The following is a 17,249-nucleotide window of genomic DNA, read 5'->3' on the forward strand; positions in this document are numbered from 1 at the left end:
CCTTAAAATTGAAGATGTTTTAAAAAAATTTAAGATGTTTAAGGGACAAAGAGAGAAGACCTCAGTGAAAAGGGTCTGCCTCAGGCCACATTTACCTCTTGAGACTGTCCCCATTGTTCAGCAGTCCTTCTACCCAAATTGCATCATCCCGAGAGTAGTGAGAAAAAGGTGGTCCTACCTCTGCCCTGGCGTGGGCTCTTGCTTGCCCGTTTGTTATCAAAATGAGAAGTCAGCCACATCTGTCCTCCTGGTGCAGATTGTGTGAGTAGGAAATAAGGTTCTGCTTTTCTCTCCTCAGTCTTTCTGTCTCCTCGCCTCACCCCTGCAATCTACATTCACACCAGACTCACACCCTTGGAAAGACAGACTCTCGTGCTCAGGGCTGTTTCTTGACACTAAATCCAGCTGCTCATGTGAGTTAGAGCCAGGACAAACACATTAGCTCGTTTTCCACCTCACATCTTCAAATGCTCGGGAAGAAAATGCATTAAATATTCTCCCTGTGAGCCTTTTACTAGGTGACTGGTAAGCATCGCAGATCCAGTCCAGCAGAAAATTTATTTCCAAGTAAATTGATACCAGAATTATTTATTAGAGTATTATTCCTGCCAACAACTTAATACTAAAAGTTGGCATTTGAAAATCCAGTGAGAAAATCATGCTTGAAAATGTGAATTGAATAGCTCTTGCAGGCTACTCTTTGGCATTTTGAACTCGCCTGGCAAGTTAATTCTGTATGTCTTAAGTTTCTTCAGTTCTTTTTTTTTTTTTAATGCTTATGCATTTATTAGTTGTTTTTACCATAAAGACAAAGCAATTCATACATAATGACTTGTTCACTCCATCCATTTAGTGTGCTGTATACAAACCAACCAGGAATAAAAAGATTTCTGCTTAAAATATACAGTACACTTAGAAACACATCTGTCATGTAGACATATTCAAAAGCTTATGAATATTACATTTTACATTCCTCTTTAGAGACAATCTTTTCATCCTAGTCTTAGTTTATATCTGTTCTTATTACTAAAGTCGCTTACATAAGCACATATTTGTACTTGAAAGTTTCCTCAGTTCTTATGAGGCGCTTTGGCCATGCGGCTGCCTCTGGTCCCAAACAAGCATGATACAGTTCACGCTCCTGGAGACGAAACCCAAGGAACTCCTCCACAACACTGGGGTTTCCCTGAAAATAAGAAACAAATAGGGCCTCAGCAGTGGAAGTGTTGACCTGAATGTTTGCCACTTCTTATCTTTTAGTAATTTTTTCTTCAGAAAGTTTCCAGAGATAACCTCATGAGGGTGGGGCTTGCAGTACAAAGAGATAGTTATAAAATCCCCTTCCAGGAATTCAGTTTAATGGGCTAACATGGTAGTTCTTGGTGTCAGCTTTCTTCATTTCCTGGGCTTGCTATTTTTGGTCCGTTCTAACACAGGCTTTATATGTTATGAGAAACACTGGGGAATTCGGGACAGGCAAATGCAAAAAGGAAGGACACCTAGGCCTTATGTGACCATCAGGAGTAATGCCTAGGCTTGTGGAAACAAGCATGAGTGAAGGACTCAGACATTGTTGTTGGAACCCATTAGACTCTGGTTTTCTAAGTTTATGTAAAATGCATCACCTCGACAGGTCCCTGTTCACATTGACATTTGCAGTAGTCACTTAATAAGCTCTAGCAGTTGTTTTAAAAAGTTCATCTAATTTCGCCACCCAACTGATGTCCCCTCCATTTCCAAAGGGCCCTGAGAAGTGTTGTTAAGTCATATAAGAATGCAAAGTCTTGAAGATGTGGGCTGGTCAGTGTTGGCCAGTCCTGGGGGTCTGATTTCATTGGTAGGAGTTCTGATTAAGGTTTTGAAAGTCAGGCCCTATATCCTGAGAGTGGGAGTGAGTTATGTGCCCTGGGAAGGAAGATGCAGAGGGCCAGGGGACAATCAGCTCAGTTCTCTTGTCTGAGCTCATGCAGGAGAGTACAGGCATTCTGTGGCCTCCTTCCAAACCCTGATTTTCCATGGTCTGATAGCCATACTGTGATGGAAGACAGGAGGCCGGCCAAGGTCCGTCTCTGCTGTGGTTGTGACTAGTCCAGTGCCAAGATAAAGATGCCAACCCCTTACCTCTACTCTTCTTCAACCTTGTTGTCCCCACACCCAGCCTTTCTTGAGGCCCTTTTTAATCAAATCTAACTGTATCTCAACCACTATCAACTATTATGAAAGTGATAAGTGAAGTCAGCTGGCGACTTCAGATTGAACTGTCAAGTTCAGATTGAACTTATGTACATTTCACTGGTCCAAAGTCTATCTAGTCTACCTGCCCTGCAGGTCTGGGACCTCTGCAGAACTGCCCTGCACTTCTGAAATAATGACCCATACTCTGACACACATGCGTAGTCACTTTATAAATTTATGGTTTGGAGTGGATTTTTTTCAATGAGCAATACACTTGCTACTAATAAAGTTCTATTCAAGTATCAAAGCAAAGAAGACTAGTGGTCACATAAAAAATAAAGGATCAAAGTCTTTGGGCCTCCCTGGTGGCACAAGGGGTTAAGACACAACTTATGAAGCTGTCCGCAGCTACTGCAGCACGAGTTCAATCCCTGAGCAGGGAGCTACCGCATGGCACAGCAGACCTCTCCTGACTTGCCCCTGCTCAATCTGCCTGTTCTGTTCTCCACTCTGTCTCTGATGAATCGTCTCACTGCCCCCCCCAACTCTAGCCTGTACCCCAGCTCTTGTATGCATAAATAAATAAATCTTAAAAAAAAAAAAAGGCTTTAATCAGATTGTATGAGAACCTAGTGAGTCATCCCTAGATTTACAGAGTACTCCTCCTCTCCAGCCCAAATGTTTGAGCTGGCCGAGGCAGGATTTCCCTTCCTGCAGTGGTAGTGCCATTGCCACTAACTCCATTTCCTTTTCTTGCTGTTTACCTTTGACCTTAGACCTTTGGTCTGTGTTCTGAACAGGCTACTCCCATACACCATACACCTTATTCTATCTGAAAAGTCTTTCAGACATGGTTCGTGTGATGAAGCCATTCATCAAATATTACCAGTGCAATGTCCTTTCAAAGACCATTGAATGAATCAGGCTTTCCTTAGCTTTTCTTTTGTAGCAGTGTTCACAGCCTGATCTAAGGCTAGGAAAGAAATCCTATTCTTGGCTAATTACAAAATGGGCACTTCCATAAAAAATACAAGAAATCTTTTCTCCCCATAAAAAAAAAGTAAAGACAAAGCTAACCTCTGGTGCTAGATGCTTTATTTTATTTTTTTAAAGATTTATTTATTTATGCATACGAGAGCTGGGGTGCAGGCCAGAGATGTGGGGGGTGAGAGGATTCACCAGAGATAGAGTGGGGAACAGACCAGGCAGACTAACTGAAATACACTGCTTGAGGGGAGGAGTAGGCGAATCAGAAGAGGTCTGCTGTACCATGTGGGTTGCTCCCTGGCTGGCTGGGGATCGAACTCATGCTGCAGAGGCTGCAGATTGCTTCATAGTGCTTCATAGTGCGGTGCTCAACCCTTTGTGCCACCAGGGAGGCCCTGGTGCTAGATGCTTTAGATGGAAGTTCTGAGAGTGACTAATACCTGTTCTCATCATCCAGGCCAGTGAAAGGCGTGTTCACCTCGTCGTGTCCCGCCAGGTGCGCCCACAGAGTCCTGACATCTTCCAGGAAGCTGGCTGGAGCAGCAATGGCAGCCAGTCCCCAGGGCCAGGAGACAGGAGCAACACTCCCAAGGTGAGACCCAGCCTGGGTATGTCCACCGCTCCTGCAGGGAGCTAGGTCTTAGAAGCCTGCTTTAGTTAGCATTTCTAAGTGCGATCTCTGGACTTCATCACTTAAGCACTATTTGACTTGTCTTGCAAAACTAAAAGTCCAAAGTCCTACTGTTAGGACCTGGTAAGATAACAGGTGCAACCTGTCCAAGGAGGAGAGAGGAAGGTGGAGGGAGTTCTGAAACCTGACCTTCCAGACCTCATATGTGGACCTGATGTCTAGTCTAAGTCAAACAGAAGTCTTGTTTTTCCAACAGTCATTCTGTTTAAGGACTGTTTCACATTCACTTTGAAATGAAATAAGAAGTCTGCTTGGTTTCTGGGGGGTTTTTTTGTTTTTGTTTTTGGGTTTTTTTAAAAGAATTATTTATTTATTATTTATCCAGGCATTGGTATAGTCAGAAGCGCGGGAGGGTGAGAGAATTCACCAGAGCCAGAGCCAGGAGCAGAGCAGGCAGAAGGACCGAAGTACACTGCTGAGGGGAGCAGCGGGCGGCAGGAGAGGTCTGCGCGCCATGTGGGACCCTCCTCTGGTGGCCTGGGAGCAGCCGGGGATCGAACCGGCGCTTCAGAGGCTGCGGGCAGCTTCGCAACCCAGCGCTCAACCGCTCTGCCACCGGGGAGGCCCTGGTTTCTGGTTTTTGAAGATTCCTGTCTGCCTGAAAATTAAAATAACATTCCCCTGATATTTTTAGTATATTTGTTTTTGCAGAAGGGCCCAGGAAGATAATTTAAACACTTGAAGCCCATGTGACATTAGGGAGTATTGAGAATGTGGCAGACTAGGGAGGACATGTCTTGTACTATGGCATTCAATTGCAGAAAAATGTTTAAATACAACAGGATGAAGCAGAATGCATCTGTAGGTGGAATCCATTCTTCAGGTTGACATTTTGCAAACTCTTTCAATGATGTGGCTCAACCCATTTTGTACTTCTGTTTGTGGTTTGTGCCTTAACCTCTCCACTTGAATGGGTATCTAAGCAACACAAGCCTTGTTTAGAACAAATTCCAGGTCCTGTAGCCTTAACTTGGCATCCTATTGTGGTGGCAATGAGCTTCAAGCCATCATTTCCCCAGGGATCTGTTTTCATTACATCACTTGTCACTGGGAAAAATAAAATCTTTTAGGTAGCCCATTCTTCTTGCAGCAGAGATTAGGGAATGCCTACCATGGACACTGGGCTTTGCTTCAGTTCAGGATAACACAAGAGTAGTTTCTGAGCAATGTAGGTAGAAACAATAGTCAAACTTTGATTCTGGAATATCTCTGCTTTTTGTGCTATTACAGTCTACATGGTGACATCCATCTCCTTTGTCCAGCCATCCATGTCCCATAAACCTATAAATTCCAAGTTTATTTACAATAAGCAATCTAGGCAGACCAAATACATCCTGCTAGAACATTTTACAGTTAAGGACTCCCTGTTGTCTTTTCACTGGTAAATAGCACTGGCGTAGGCATAGTAAACTAATGATATTTATTAATGGAAAACTAGTTTATTAACTTAGATTTTTTTTTTAAGAGGCATTTTTATTTATTTATTTATTTATTTGTTTTGTTTATACAAGCACTGGGTACAGTCAGAAGCGCGGGAGGGTGAGAGAATTCACCAGAGCCAGAGCGGGGAGCAGAGCAGGCAGAAGGACCGAAATACACTGCTGAGGGGAGCAGCGGGCGGCAGGAGAGGTCTGCGCGCCATGTGGGACCCTCCTCCGGTGGCCGGGGAGCAGCCAGGGATCGAACCAGCGCCGCAGAGGCCGCGGGCAGCTTCGCAACCCAACGCTCAACCGCTGCGCCACCGGGGAGGCCCTAACTTAATTAGATTTTATCTGATTAACTAGTTGAATTAACTAGACTATATTCTACTTCATTAAACCACTAAGAATGATGCTTCCACCAGCACTGTGATTTTATAATTCCTTCCATCTAACTTCCATGAATCATGGAAAGAGCCAGAATTATCTGATCAGATTTTTGCCACAACCCTCTGTCCTGTGTCCAATTCCTGGAAAACATACAAAACAAACTGGCCTAGTGGAAAATTGTAATTATTTTCATTTTAATTTATAGTTTTGTTGACCTTCCAAAATACCCTCCTACAAAAAAAAGTGACTAAATAAAACAGAAATATATAGGGCTCTTTGATTTCATTTTTTATGATCTTCATAAAGTTTTATTTGATTTAGAAATAGCATGGATAGTAGAAGCTTCAGTGATTCAGAAAAATGCCAAAGAAGGCCAATCAGGAAATGTGGGACAGAAAATATTTTAGCCATGTGAAAAGCTATGAAGGAATCAAACTTAGGAGCATGGTTACCTCAGTGGGAGGGAAAAGGGAATTGACCAGAGAAGTCATGGAGGGGTGTCGCTGTGCACGGACTTGTGTTTCTGACACTGGATGCATGGGACATGGGTAGGTCTTTATGTTTCGTCTTCATACTTATTTTAAATGTCTAGAGTGTTTTATTTTTAAAAAACTAAAGCAAATATTGTGTGTGTTTTTATTGCCAATGTCATGGTACACAGGTACCCTAATATTGCTGTCTGGAGTGGGTAGGTGCATTGCTCTGGGAGACACAGGACACATTTCTTACCAGAGGCATTCTTGTCCCTGGTGCTGAGCCCGCAGGAACTCAACAGGGCCACCCCTCTGGGCAGGGCAGCAAGGCTGTTTGGCGAGCGCTAGGAAGTGTGAGAAGACCGCTCTCCAGCACTTGTATCTAAAAGCATAGCGGATGTGTCTCTGCAGCCAGGAGGCACAAGTTTCAGCATTCAAATCTTATATGTCATGTGTTTTGACAGAATTGAATTTGGGTTGTGTTTGCTAGTCAGTGAGATAGTTACAGTCATTCTGGAAATATTAGGTAATTGTTTCATACGTTTTCCTGACAGTTACCCGAAAAGTAAGAGACTTAGGTCTTGTGTGTTGCCTCTAAAGGTAGCGGTGCAGTGGGGAAGCACATAACATTTCCAGCCTTTTCCTAAAAGAGTATCTTGCCAGTCTATGCACTATTCAGACAACATTATTTTGCAACAAAACAATGTAAACCTCATTCTAGTCCTGCTAACTAGAAAAGCAGGAGAGAAGCCATTCTCAAGTCTGGAATATTTCATAAGACATATAATGTTGCTGCTTTCAAATGAACTTAGCAATATATTTTTTAAGTAAAATGTTTCCAGACAAAGTCATATCTTCCTGTCAATTGCATTTCTTTTAGCCATAAACCTGCAGTTTATGGGTATTCTTACCCATTGCACAGGTAAAGTCAGCAGCTCAAATGACAACAAAAGATGTTCAGATTAACTACTAGAAAGCCAATTAAATGATTGGACTATCCTTTCCATCTGGGAAAATATTGTAGATGATAAAATTCAATGTAGGATATTAACATTTTCACAATGTATTGGTGAAATATGTGAGATAGAACTGTTTCAAAAGGAATTTATCAATATGAAAATGTAAAATGTTCAGACTCTTTGCTTTAGCAATTGTACTTCTAGAACATGAGCCTAAAGAAATATTTACACAAGTGCACAAGATATGTGTGTCTAAGGATGTTCACAGTGACAATGTTTAATTTTGCAAGGGAGTGTAAACAACCCAGATGGTCATCAATGGGGGAAAGGACATAGCTCCATGATGAAGCACTAGGCAGCTGTTGAAGAGCTAGGGCAGTAGGTGGGTGGATAGATAGCAAGATAGATAGATTATATATATATATAATCTGTGTGTTCATGTATATAAAATATGTATGTATTTTAACATGAAAAGTTGGCCTTGTTTTCCATAGCATTCTGTATTGTGTTTTAAATTTAGATGTCACTTTCTTGGGAAATAAATCAAATATCCCTACAGCATCCCTGGGCCCCATGTGAAAAGTTAATGGAGTTGTGAGAATCAGGGGTAAATGTTTCATAAATACCACCAGGAATGATTTTAAGCAACTGGGGATGTGTTGTCCTGAGTTAGAGACATTCTGTAACTGCCTGCTTTGCCAACTGGGGCTCTTTGAGAGGTGTTGGTGATTTTTGTTCTGCACCTAATTGCTTTTCAGAAGGGAAAAGTCACGTGCTGAGATTTACCCTTGAGAGTCCCTCCAAATTTACTCCTTGGCCTCAGTTGGAATGTTAGGACTTCAATATTCATGCCATTATCTATTTGTCTTATTTTGAAACTTTTCTCCAAGAAAAGTTCTATTTCTCTTTTATAACCCTCATCTTGTAACCAGACTCTTCAAGACTCTTCAAGGTTCTGGGGTTTATGTATGAACACAACCCAGATCTTACAAATAGCCATGATAGAATATATTGTGTCTCAACACAATTTATAATTTCTGATTTATTCTTCTGTCATTAGCAAAAACAATTTGTGGCAATTTTCAATTCATCCATTCATTTTATTTGACATGTATTTCCATGTGCAGTGAGCTAAGTGCTAAGTTCAGTGCTGGAGTTACAGTAACAAGACGTTACTATATACAAGGTCATTAAAACAGACATGGGTAATTATTTATATTATAAACTTGTTTCTTTTTTTTTTTTTTTTACATTTTTAATTTTTTTCTTACATTGTTGTAGTCCCCATAGTTATCCTACCACCTCATCACCCATGAACCATCACCATGTTCGACATGGTTCATTTAAAACCAGAGGAAATCATGAGATAATAAATGACCAAAAAGTCAAAGCTTATCTTCATAATGAAACATTATGAAGTTCTGTATGATGTCAACCATCAAATCTATATGAACTTCATTATTATTTATTTAAATAGATGATATATTCACAGGAGTCAAACCCTGGAAGTCATATATTTAGAAATCTGATCTGTCCAGTTCCTACCATCTACCCCCATGAAACCACTTTATATTCTTTATGAAATACAAATAATACCAATTCTCATCTCCCCCTATGTTTTCTTCTGTTTTATGGTTTATGGTCTGATATCCACGTCTTCAGTCCATTTTGAGTTAATTTTTGTGCATGGTAACTGCATATCACGTAGAACTGCTGAGGTCAGAGAAAAGGCACTAACTGGAAAGAACCTACATACTGGAGTTTTTAGGGTGTAATTTTATGAAATCCATTTTTCTGAGGATTTCCAGAATTAACTTCCTGTATATATTAACATATATCGATTTAATTAAAATAGTTACTTTTTCTTCACTTAGACAAAAATTCCCGATATTCAATAATGATAAGAGTTTATAAAACGCTGACTCACTGCTATCAGGAATAAATGAGTCACTTGAAAAATACTGGGTATAGTTTACTTTGTATGCTTAATATTTCTCCAGGGGTCTCCAGCCTCTTCCTCCTTCCGTTTTTACTGGTCCTGTTTGAAATATAATCTTTCTCTGAGTCACCCTATATAGAATTTGGGAGAACGTAACTTTTGGGAGTTGGCAGGGACAAGGAAAGCACAACAAGAAAGCTCTCTGCATGTCTTTCTCTGAGACCAAGAACCACCCTTGCTTACTTATGTGATTTTGGTGGTTTTTGTATGTAGGAAATGCAGACCCACTTGTGAATAAATGTGCCACGTTTGTTTTCTGTCTGTGCCTTCAGCCCCTCCACCCCACAGTCACTTGTCATGAGAAGATGGTAAGTGTCCGAAAAGACCCCAGCGAATCTCTCGGCATGACCGTTGCAGGGGGAGCATCACATAGGGAGTGGGATTTGCCTATCTACGTCATCAGTGTTGAGCCTGGAGGAGTCATAAGCAGAGATGGAAGAATAAAAACAGGTAAAAAGAAGGGAGACTTAAGGTCCTGGGACAGTGAAGGGAGATAGCAGCCTGCCAGGTTAGGTTTCTGTTTCCCAAATTAACAAGAGGGTGTGATCTGCCAGATCACCTGTTAACCTACTGACCATGATTGGTTAAAGTGATTTGTTAGGAGAGAACGTGAAATTATATGATACAATACATGGAAATGGGCCTGCGCATAGTAGGTGCTTCATCAATGGTAGCTATTATCACTTCTTCAATGAATGGAAACGTTAACTCTTTCTATCTCTTTAAGAACACATTCCAGCTCATTTTTTTCTTAACTGTTATAGACTCCTCTGCCAGGCACACTCATGAGTAATTTCTTTTCATTCAATCCATATCTACCAGGTGCCTGCTGCATCCAGGCTTTCTGCATGTGCTGCGAGCTTTTGTCAAGTGGTCTCCCTTTGTGCTAAAACCAGGAAACAAAAAAGGAAGGAGATAGTAGCTTTTCTTTGATCAAAGAGTCATTAAGACCAATTTGTCTTCGTGCTTCCTTTCTTCCTTGTTTACTTCCTTTTGTAAGGCCAAATACCAATTGGTATGCTTTAGAAGTCTCCAAACATGACTTACTGATGCTTGGAACATGCACAGATTCACAGTTCACTTGGGAGCCCAGCCCCACGTCATAGCAGGAAGATGATGCCATGCCCCAACCCTGCCTCCTCCCGGCCCCAAGTCAGTTCCTGCCCCCCAGCCAGTCCTTGCCCCTTTGCACTTGAAGCAGAAGTTTCTGTGCATGCTCACTAACGATGACCTCTTCTTCTCTGGCCACTAGGTGATATTTTGTTAAATGTGAATGGGGTTGAACTAACAGAGGTCAGCCGGAGTGAGGCAGTCGCCTTACTGAAAAGTACATGCTCCTCTGTGGTACTTAAAGCTTTAGAAGTCAAAGAACACGAGCCCCAGGAAGACTGCAGCAGCCCGGCAGCCCTGGACTCCAACTACAACATGGCCCCACCTGGTGACTGGTCCCCTTCCTGGGTCATGTGGCTAGAATTACCGCGGTGAGTCCTGGTGTTACATCCTTGGAGAGGTGGGGGAGGAACGTTATATTTCTTAGACCACTTTTGTGCTCTCGAGCTGATTTATGGCACTGTTAATGAGACCCAGGCTTAGTTGTGGAACTATTTGAAATAATTCTGTCTTCTCTTTTGTAACTCAAAATGCATGCAGAAATCCCCGGGCAGGATGAGAGCCTGGATAGGGAAACACCAGCATTCATGCTGAGAGGCTGGCAGGGCTGCCAGGTACAGTTGTGTCTGTTGCTGATGCAGCACGGAGCTCAGCTGACAAGGAGAAGGGGCTGAAATCCAGCCTCCCCTGGAGCAGGGGAAGGTTCATCTTTCCCCAATTTGCTCATGGAAGCCCTAGTTATTTGCACAGAGGATGACTTCCCTCTGTGGTCTCACCTCTTCAGTGTTTGGGTAGCCCTGACTAAACATAACGCAGTACAGAACACTGCCTTCACCCCAATGATTAAGCATGTGCTGAGGGAGGACATGTCTAATTTCCTCTCTCCTTGGTTCCCCAAAAATTCTTGCATAAAAATTTCAAGAGTCAAGACCTCCCTGGTGGCCTAGGGGTTAGGTCTCAGCACTGTCACCTCTACGGCTCCTCAGCCAGGGAGCTGACCCACATGGCAGCAGCAGACCTCCCCTGCCGCTCCTTAACAGTGTATTTCAGTAAATCCGCTTGCTCTGCTCCCCACTGTGTCTTTGGTGAATCCTCTCATCCCCAGCACCTCTGGCCTAAACCCCAGTTTTTCTATGCAAAATAACTTCAAGAGGCAGCTGGATTGACATTTGACATTTTAGTGAGATAAACTGGAGCCTTTGAGGTGATTGTCTGATGCTGCAAGAAAGGATTTGGGGGTGGCTGTATTAAATAGCAATATGGGAAAATTATGTATTCAAAGGATAGATAAATTGAGGGTTGCTCACCAGCATCATAGCCTTCAAAGGATTGCCTTACTAATTCCAAATGCATGATTTAAATGTTAAGTATTAGAATGACTGAAGATGGCATGCTGGCAATGGATTAAGTAAAGGAAAGCAGGATGTTTGGTTTTAGTATTTTTTTTTTTTTGAAGGTGGAAATAGGTCAGTCTCTGTTTACTTTTTTTAAATTTTTTTTAAAGATTTATTTATTTATTTATCAAGCACTGGGTACAGTCAGAAGTGCAGGAGGGTGAGAGAATTCACCAGAGCCAGAGGGGAGAGCAGAGCAGGCAGAAGGACCAAAGTACACTGCTGAGGGGAGCAGCAGGAGGCAGGAGGGGTCTGCGCACCATGTGGGACCCTCCTCCGGTGGCCGGGGAGCAGCCGGGGATTGAACCGGCGCCGCAGAGGCCATGGGCAGCTTCACAACCCAGCGCTCAACCGCTGCGCCACTGGGGAGGCCCAGTATATATTTTTCAATCTAAGAATATACCTTGGGTATCATTCATATGCATACATGACAAGTTCCCCTATTTCTTTCTCCAGCTGAGTAGCATTCCACTGCATAGATGCGCATGTAGCTTGTTTTCTACATTCTGCTTTTACAAACAATGCTGCACCAATTCATGACTGCAGTGATGATCACTGCAGAATTGTAGTGTCCACTACTGATAGGAACTGGCTCAAGATATTATGGTACATCTCTACAAGACAGGTTGCCTGGGTATAAAATTGTCACTCAGGCACTGTGTGAAATAACACTGACTGGTCGTGTGAAGTGTGAGGCCTGTCTCATTTCCTTTCCCTCTGTACGTGGCTTGATCTTTCACCTAATGTTCAAATTGAGTATTTTGGTTCTTCAGTACTTCAGATATGTATTTATTTGGTATCTTTTCTCTTTCATGTTCTCTGGAGTCATTTCACTTCTAATTTATTTTCTTAATTTTGATCTGTCCTTCATATTCCTGTTTTTAATAGTGTATTTGTAGCTTTGCAGCTACTTTCATTTCTGTAGGATTTCTCTCCTCCAGTTCTGTTGTATCAACTCATTCTCTTCTCTCATATTTCCCTTGGCATCTGGTATCCCTGCATTCTTTACCTGTAGACCAATTATTTCATTAGTATTTTAAATTCACAGTAATGTGATTGCTTATAAATTTCATTTTCTAGAGCATTTGTAGCATTTTTCTGGTAAGTGGTTTGTTACTGTTTTTACAGTTACTTTCCCCCATTTCTTTTGTAATGTCTGCTGGTTCTTTTAAAATCTTTTGAGTTAGATAAAATTTTCCTGGAGCAGTTATTTGCTGGAGGTTCATAATGCGGGGAAGGAACCAGGGCCATATTCCAGGTGATAGAAACTTGTTTCACCTCTCTCCCAGATCAGCTGAGATTCAGCCTTGCAGGACCCTCCCACACGGAAAGGCAACCTCCTGTACATATAAGTTATCTCTTCGGGTCCTTGTTGACTCACTCAAGCATTTCTCCTCTCCAAACTAGGCCGAGGGAAGCTCTGCTAACAGTTGTGTATTTCTCATGTCCCCATATGGAAGAGAGATTTTTATGGACCCCAGGGTTCTGCTGGCTTGGTCTGCACTCTCCAGCTATGGGCATCCTCTCTTGCATCTTCCTTGACTTCAACTGCCTTGGCAGCCCTCACTCCTATAGTAACCAAGTTCTGTTTAAGATGGACTTTGCATTTCTGCTTCCAAGTATCCTATAGTGATTTTTAAAACATAAGGGGAAACAATCTTCATGCCATTTTGAAACTAAAAGTTGGCATTTTCCAGAACTCCTTAATAGCCATGCCACGTTAGGCCCTCAGATAATCTCAGAATTTGAGTCTTAGTTGTTACACTTTCAACTTTCAGTGTCAGGGCATCTACTCGTAATTTTAACCTTGACTACACAGAGTCCCCCCAAATTCCAATTTCTTCTTGACTAATGCAATAGCACTGGCATAAATGACATTAGTCATTTAGCACAAAGTCCTAAGATTTATACCTCAGAAGTAATTTGCCTGAACTGTTAACAGATTTTCAGGTTGCATGTAGCTATTTTTTTAAAATTCACAGTAAAGACATTTCCCTCCAAGTTATACACTACTCGGTGAAATATTTCTCCCTTAGCTTGACAGATTTTAAGGAAACCCTTTTGCACTAAGGAATGACCCAGCCAGTTACCTAAAATGCTCATCAATAAAATAACATAGGAAATAGGAAATTCATTGTAGCCATGCCCTCAGGTACAGCACCACACACAGAATGAATATACATAAAGGAGATCACATTAGTATGCTGGACCAGCGGGCGTCTGTCCCGAACTGGTAGATGTCAGATAATACATGCAGTGGCAGACAGAGTGAGTTGTAAAGACAATGGAAACGTCTCCCCCTCTACAATGGTGCTTTGTGTACCTGGAATGACACCTGGGCTGTAGCTCCAAATAGTCTTATTTATACAAATCATGAGAAGTGATTCAATTGGAGAGGATTCCGTAAACACTTAAAACCTGCTTTATTTTCTCTTGGCGCTTAGGGCACACACTCCACATCTGGAAGTCTTTCAGAACATGCTCTCATCTGGATGAGTAGAGTAATATATATTAGCTCATTTCTCCTCTTGCCTAAGAATTTATCCTTTTACTTCCCCAAAACTCTGAAAAACATTTTGATGAGGCTTGCTTTATTTAGAGAACAAGAAAACAGGTATCATGGATTTTTTAGTCAAAAAAACTCAGTTTAACCACAGGACAGGGACAGCATTAGGAACATCCAAGCCTGAGTAATAAATGCAACAGTAGGTAATCCTTCTATAACCTTTTCTATGTGCCAGGTCAAACTCTTATCCACTCTATGATCCAGGTACTATTTTCCTTAAAGATAGGAAACGAAGCACAGAGGAGTGCTTAAGTAACTTGCCCAGGGTTATATCGCTAAGTAACAGGCAGAGTGGGGATTTGAACCAGGCTGACTGGTTTTAGACTCCATGACCTTAACCACGATACAGTAAGTTTGGTAAGCATCCTTAAATGGATGCAGAGTCTATGCTTAGCTTTTATGATTTGAGCTATATAATTTTTCCTCTCCTTACCATAAAGAAGTCAAGCAGGAGTCAGAATGACTCAGACTTTTGTCGTTGAGTGAGTGGGTATTTCATGTGCCACCAGCATAGTATGCTAAAGCCTTCATTACTTACCTGAGGCCTCAATTTCTTGCCATTTCCTTTCATCATCTTCCGTGTCAGAGATGATGACGACTGCTGGTAAGTCAGTCAACCAAAATCAAGTGAATTACTCATGGTCATTTTAAGAGCAAAATTGTTTTTCAAAGCTTTTTATACCTTCCCCAAGCTAGCCTCTGTTTAAAGTGGGATATGAATACATTTTAATATTTGTTACAAAGATGGGTAGGACCTCCAAAAGAAAAGAATACCTGTGGTTCTGCTTGGCAGGAATTTGTTGAAACAACGATGTAAAATATAAAATAGTCTAGGGATCGCCCTCATGGTCTCAGTCTAGAGGGCAAAAAATTTCATTACCATTAAAATTATGTAGGTACAGGCTACTAGAAAAGACATTAGAGTGAATGATAGTAAATTTCATCTACCTGGAAGATACAACCAAAATAGAAGAGTAGGAATAGCAATTATTTTCATAATCATGCTGCATAAACTAGCCACAAAACCTCAATTATAGGCAATATTAAGACTTCATTAGTTCATGAATCTGTGGAGTTCAGCTGATCTGGACTAGGTTTGATTATGGCAGGTTCCCTCATGCATTTGCAATTCTGCTGCTCTTGGCTGGCCATACTATCCTATCTAGGGTTTGGCTGGCTGTGGCATACATCCACTAATGTTCTTGTGGCTGAGTCCAGAATCAGAGAATACCATAAAGCTATGCAATAAAGAGGCATGGAACGCTTGCCACATGAAATATTCAGTAAGAGTTAATGTAAGGTGCAAAGTGATATGAAAAACAGAATGGTCAAAAGAATAAAAAACTATTTCAAACAGTGTGTGTACCAACTGATTTATTTTAACAATTCCAACTCGGAAATGTTAAGACAGATAGTGGATCATGATTATGATTAGAATCACTTAATTCTATGCTCTGGTGTTGGAGTCAGTGAATTACTGGTTTTGTACACAAGCAGTTGGTGAACCACTGTGTAAACGTGATTAACACCACAGCTCCTACAGGATGATTTTACTACGAACAGATCTTACTGTGTAATATAACAAACGAATATTTACAGTCAAAACATGAGCTTTCATTTAATGAAATTCATTTTTCAATTATTTCAGTGAAAATTATTATAAATAGTGTATATATGACACTGGATACAAAACAAAATTTAGCAGATCTGAATTTAGCTCTACATTTCGAGTTATTCGCCAACAAACCCAAAGCAGTTTTTATTTCAGGTGGGAGTCGGTAACATCATGAAAAATCTAATGTTGATTAGTGATGTTGATAATAAACATAACTTACACATCACGTAACAAAACACATGAGACTTTTTATTGGTTTTTTTAAAAAAGGATTAATATTTTCAGGTACAGTTAATAAAACAAAACAGGCATATCTCAATTTTTACCAACATGAAAATACTAATTTTCTGTCAAATCACTTCCTGAACTGGGGGATTTAAAGAGTCAAATCCAGCTCCTGATACAACCTGTCATAAATGTAACACAACTCGAACTAAACCTGCTATGTCAACACTGATCCAACTGACATGGACTAGTAAAAAATAGTCTTCAATTTTCTATGTTAGCTGAGGAGTCTACCCATTTACAGAAGATCTGTGGTGCCATCTCTCATTCCTTTTATAACTTGCTATTCAGTTTACTGCCTTGTTTTATTGCTTCAATATGAATCATTCCTATAATCTTTAAATGTATCTCAATTTCCATTCACTTTATGTATATGCTTCCCTTATAACCAAACAATTATATAAAGTATATTTTTAAGTAAAAAAAAAAAAAAACTTCAAATGCATTAATTAGTTAGGCTTAAATTTTCAGATTATTTATTCAAAGGATTTCATGTTCATTAAAATTTATATCCACATGAATGCTTGAATTGGTTCATCAGTAAGAATTTACACATATTTAACTTTTTAATATAAATTGAGGCATTATATCTTTATGCCAAAAATGATTTTCTCAGATGTATAAACAGAACATAATAGATGGTATAACTTTTTAAAAGGCGTTCAGCTATGGGAATCAGAAGTTCAATTAGAGTAAGTCAATAGCGCAAAGTTCACTGGGCTATCACACACAATTTTGAGAAATATCCAGTGCAATTTAGGCTTTAAAAGGGTGGGAAGGGAGAGAATCAGAAATGAAGCACAGTAATTATTCCCTAAGAGTTAAATTTAACTGTACATATACACTGATTACATTCTATTTCAGGTACCTGTATAACTGTAAAGATGTTATATTACGAAGAAACACAGCTGGAAGTCTGGGCTTCTGCATTGTAGGAGGTTATGAAGAATACAATGGAAACAAACCTTTTTTTATCAAATCCATTGTTGAAGGAACACCAGCATACAATGATGGAAGAATTAGGTAATAATAATGACTACTTAACAAAAAACTTCAAGTATTATATATGCAAAAGCTTGGCCCCATGTGAAATAAGGTATACATTCTTTTTACCTTTATTATTGGTAAGAAATTAAAACATTTGTGTAGCATTCAATTTTTAAGAACTCCAAAATGATCACTTATTC

The 17,249-nt window shown here is 40.5% G+C and overlaps 1 protein-coding gene across 5 annotated transcripts in view; it reads left to right on the forward strand.

Moving 5' to 3' along the window:
- LNX1 (ligand of numb-protein X 1) overlaps positions 1–17,249 on the forward strand; it is a gene marked incomplete at both ends in the record, with an annotated part of 88,818 nt that overhangs the window by 71,258 nt on the left and 311 nt on the right. For 3 of the 5 annotated variants that reach the window (XM_084233120.1, XM_084233122.1, XM_084233123.1), the window contains 4 exons: positions 3,620–3,754; positions 9,374–9,542; positions 10,345–10,573; positions 16,927–17,085. In XM_084233120.1, the coding sequence (XP_084089246.1) occupies positions 3,620–3,754; positions 9,374–9,542; positions 10,345–10,573; positions 16,927–17,085 (692 nt within the window). Of the gene's footprint in view, positions 1–3,619; positions 3,755–9,364; positions 9,543–10,344; positions 10,574–16,926; positions 17,086–17,249 lie in introns of all 5 variants that reach the window. The other 2 variants (XM_084233119.1, XM_084233121.1) reach the window with 1 other exon arrangement.

The sequence above is a fragment of the Talpa europaea genome, assembly GCF_964194135.1.
Source record: "Talpa europaea genome assembly, chromosome: 5".
Lineage (NCBI taxonomy): Eukaryota > Metazoa > Chordata > Mammalia > Eulipotyphla > Talpidae > Talpa > Talpa europaea.